The sequence below is a fragment of the Salvelinus sp. IW2-2015 genome, linkage group LG20 (assembly GCF_002910315.2).
Source record: "Salvelinus sp. IW2-2015 linkage group LG20, ASM291031v2, whole genome shotgun sequence".
Lineage (NCBI taxonomy): Eukaryota > Metazoa > Chordata > Actinopteri > Salmoniformes > Salmonidae > Salvelinus > Salvelinus sp. IW2-2015.
Genome location: NC_036860.1, coordinates 70,923,643 through 70,926,757, shown reverse-complemented (window position 1 = coordinate 70,926,757; position 3,115 = coordinate 70,923,643). Strand labels below are relative to the sequence as shown.

The 3,115-nt window shown below is 42.4% G+C and overlaps 1 protein-coding gene across 1 annotated transcript; it reads left to right on the top strand.

The window, feature by feature from the left end:
* Positions 1-636: 636 nt before the first annotated feature.
* LOC111981099 (eukaryotic translation initiation factor 1b) lies at positions 637-2,692 on the top strand. The gene is made up of 4 exons (XM_024012246.2): positions 637-847; positions 1,769-1,932; positions 2,036-2,137; positions 2,354-2,692. The coding sequence occupies exons 1-4, from the start codon at positions 817-819 to the stop codon at positions 2,396-2,398; spliced, it is 342 nt and encodes a 113-aa protein (XP_023868014.1). The 5' UTR covers positions 637-816; the 3' UTR covers positions 2,399-2,692.
* The last annotated feature ends 423 nt before the right edge of the window (positions 2,693-3,115 follow it).

The window sequence follows — 3,115 nt, the reverse complement described above, 5'->3', positions numbered from 1 at the left end:
GGGTGGTTTGACACATCACTTCAAGAGGGTTTTTTCAAAGTCACTGAAATTCTTTGAACGTTTTCTTTTACCTCCGTTCATTGTTAGAGTTAGTGTAGGGACGTCCCAAGGATCCCAGATAGCACTGTCCCATCAGACAGATAAACAGCTCGAGTTTTCAAGCGAGAGAATCAGGCCATTGGCTGCCTTTATCAAGAGGGGTGTTAAAAAGTACATTTCATGAGAAAGGGTGCATGAATTAAAGGTGCCAACACATGTTATAGGCATCATAACAATGTTTTCCTGTCATATACAAAAAATTAGCAACTCTCTCGAGGGGGATGGAGCAACTTCACGTTTATCGGCTTCGGCCCACCACCTAAGATGAAAGGAGAAGCCTTTAATTCGGTAAAAACAGAAGTATCTGAGTTTTCAATATATTTCCTAAAATAGAATAATGGACCACTGACCATTGTTTCATCTACGCATTACATTGCTTTATTAACGAATTTAGATATTTGTTTTGTAGTTGTTATGTAGCCTAGGTTGCAGGTGTTGTTGGTATTTTCCCCTCTGAAATACCAAGATAATTACGTAATTTTTCTCAGTAAAATAGGGTGGGGCGTGGTGCACGTCCTTACGTGCGGGGAGGCGCTATAAAGGGTTGTTTTCCACTTTGCAAGCTAAACAATCTCCATTTTGTGAGAGCCTTTCAGAAGACAAAAAACGTCGTCCCGGTGAAAAGGGAGATTCAAAGAACAAAAAAAAAAACCCATATAAATTAGACCAGTCGATCGCTAACCAGTTATTATCCGAAAGGAAAGGAAATCTTATCGTATGTCCGCTATCCAGAACCTCCAAACTTTCGGTAAGACATTTCAACCACCTCGGCTAACGCGGGGTCGAAAATGTAGGGGGAAGGGCGCTCGCTAACGTTAGCATTTGCAAACATTTTGACAACGTTCCAACTAAATATAGATAACGTTTTGATTTTAATGTTCATGAAACATCTGGTTAGTTATAGAGAACATTTCCTACCGATTAGAAGTACGTGTATATTAATAGCATGACTTTTGCTGACGTTCGATGGCTAACAGTCATCCGACTTCAACTAGGCCGAAGTTAATTTCCTTGTTTAGGCCCCAAAACGGATTTGTAGCCGGTATATCAAACTAGTCTATTGTAGATATATTGATCAATGTACAATAACGTTACCGATTCCGGAGAGTAACTCGTTCTTACTGTCTGTATTTATCAACAATGGACATAGTACGAATGTACGTGTTTGCCCCAATCTGTCTGTAATACGACTTTTGTCGGGAAGGGCTTTGTGGTAAAATGTGAACTATTAAGGGCAAATAGCCAGGTACAATAGTCCGGCTGAATTGTGCTTCTCCAACATTAATGACTTCCTTTATAAATAAATACAAATTGCCAGAATAATTGGCTCTGGACTGGAGCGTTTTGCTTTCTCCCGTGTCACTAACCTCATCCGGATAAATGTACGTCTGTGCAGATGAGCCACACAGTCTGGGTGGGACCATTTTCTAGAATCTTATTTCCACGTAATTTGCTGATGGGCGTCCTGCGCAGGGTTTTGCTTGGTCTTGAGCCTCGTGGCTAAGACGTTACGTCACCAGTTCATCGGCCTCGATCTTTTGTAAGCTAGGTCAAACCACTGCCATTTTAGCTATCGCTTTAGGTTGCTTCCATGTATTTTTTAGATGTTTGTTTTTGAATTATGTTTTAAGTAGTGTGATTTTGTTTTTGAATGGTTTTCTCCCCACAGACCCATTTGCTGATGCAACTAAGGGTAATGACAGGCTCCCATCTGGGACTGACGACTACATCCACATAAGAATCCAGCAGCGTAACGGCAGGAAGACTCTGACCACGGTCCAGGGCATAGCCACTGACTATGATAAGAAGAAGCTAGTCAAGGCCTTTAAGAAGGTATGTTATGGCAGGGAGTTGAGACACCGACACTAGTTGGTACACTAAGCAAGATCCATGTTTTGTTCTACTGGCTGTTTGAATAGTTCTGCTTTGTCAACAGAAATTTGCATGCAATGGGACAGTGATTGAGCACCCAGAGTATGGGGAAGTGATTCAGCTGCAAGGTGACCAGCGCAAGAATATCTGCACGTTTCTGATTGAGGTAGGTTTGCCTCTTGTCTCTGCTATTGCACATTGCACCCAGCGTATACTCCACACTTGTGAGTAATAAGTGGTCATATGTCATGGCCCCTACAGAAGACTCTCATAGAAAAGTCCCTGTTAGTAAATAGTCCAGCTGTGATGGTAACAAATGTTCTGTGACTGGAGTTCAAAGTTATTTTGTGTAATGTCTCTTCTCCCCTCATCCCACTTCCAGATTGGCCTGGCGAAAGAGGAGCAGCTCAAGGTCCACGGATTCTAGAAGCTTTCTGCAGCCCCCTCTCCCCTGGTCCTGATACCTCCCTCCCCCTGTGCTGCAATCACTGCAGCCTTTAAGCTAATGATGAATACCTCTGATTTGAGACACTTTAATACCAGTTTAACTCCCCCCTCATATGGGAGCAGTCCAGTGCAAACATGGACAAATGGCTTGACGGATGTGGGATGAGTGGTGGTTTAGTTTTTTCCTTCAACTTTTTATTTTGCCATGTGAAGGGCACAATTCCATGTAACACTTTTTGTTTTGTACGAGTTTCAATAAAATGATCAACCGCCACATGCGGTATCCTGTGGTGGTGTGGGATTTTGGGGGGGGGTTGGGGAGAAGCCCTTAACTGCCGTTCCAATGTATCGTGAGGCTGCCTGCGTCAAGGTCATGGAAGAGTGCGGCTGAAGTTCTGACAATCGCAGCCCTGTCTACGAGGCGAGTTTGTGCTTCCTCTTAACAAAAAAAATTGAAATATGCATAATTTTCTGAAGTTGTAATTCTACTTAGATTTTATTTCAACTATAATGAAAAAAGTACTGCGCTATCTGCTTGTTAGATGACTGGTGTTATGGAGCAAGTCTGCTTAAAGCCATGTTAGGATTGGCACTGAGCTACCAACTCAAAATGGAGAGGGGGGGATATTTTATTGAATAAATTGAAGTTGACATCTTGTTCCATGGGGTACAATTATTTGTGATAAGTGGTGTTTGC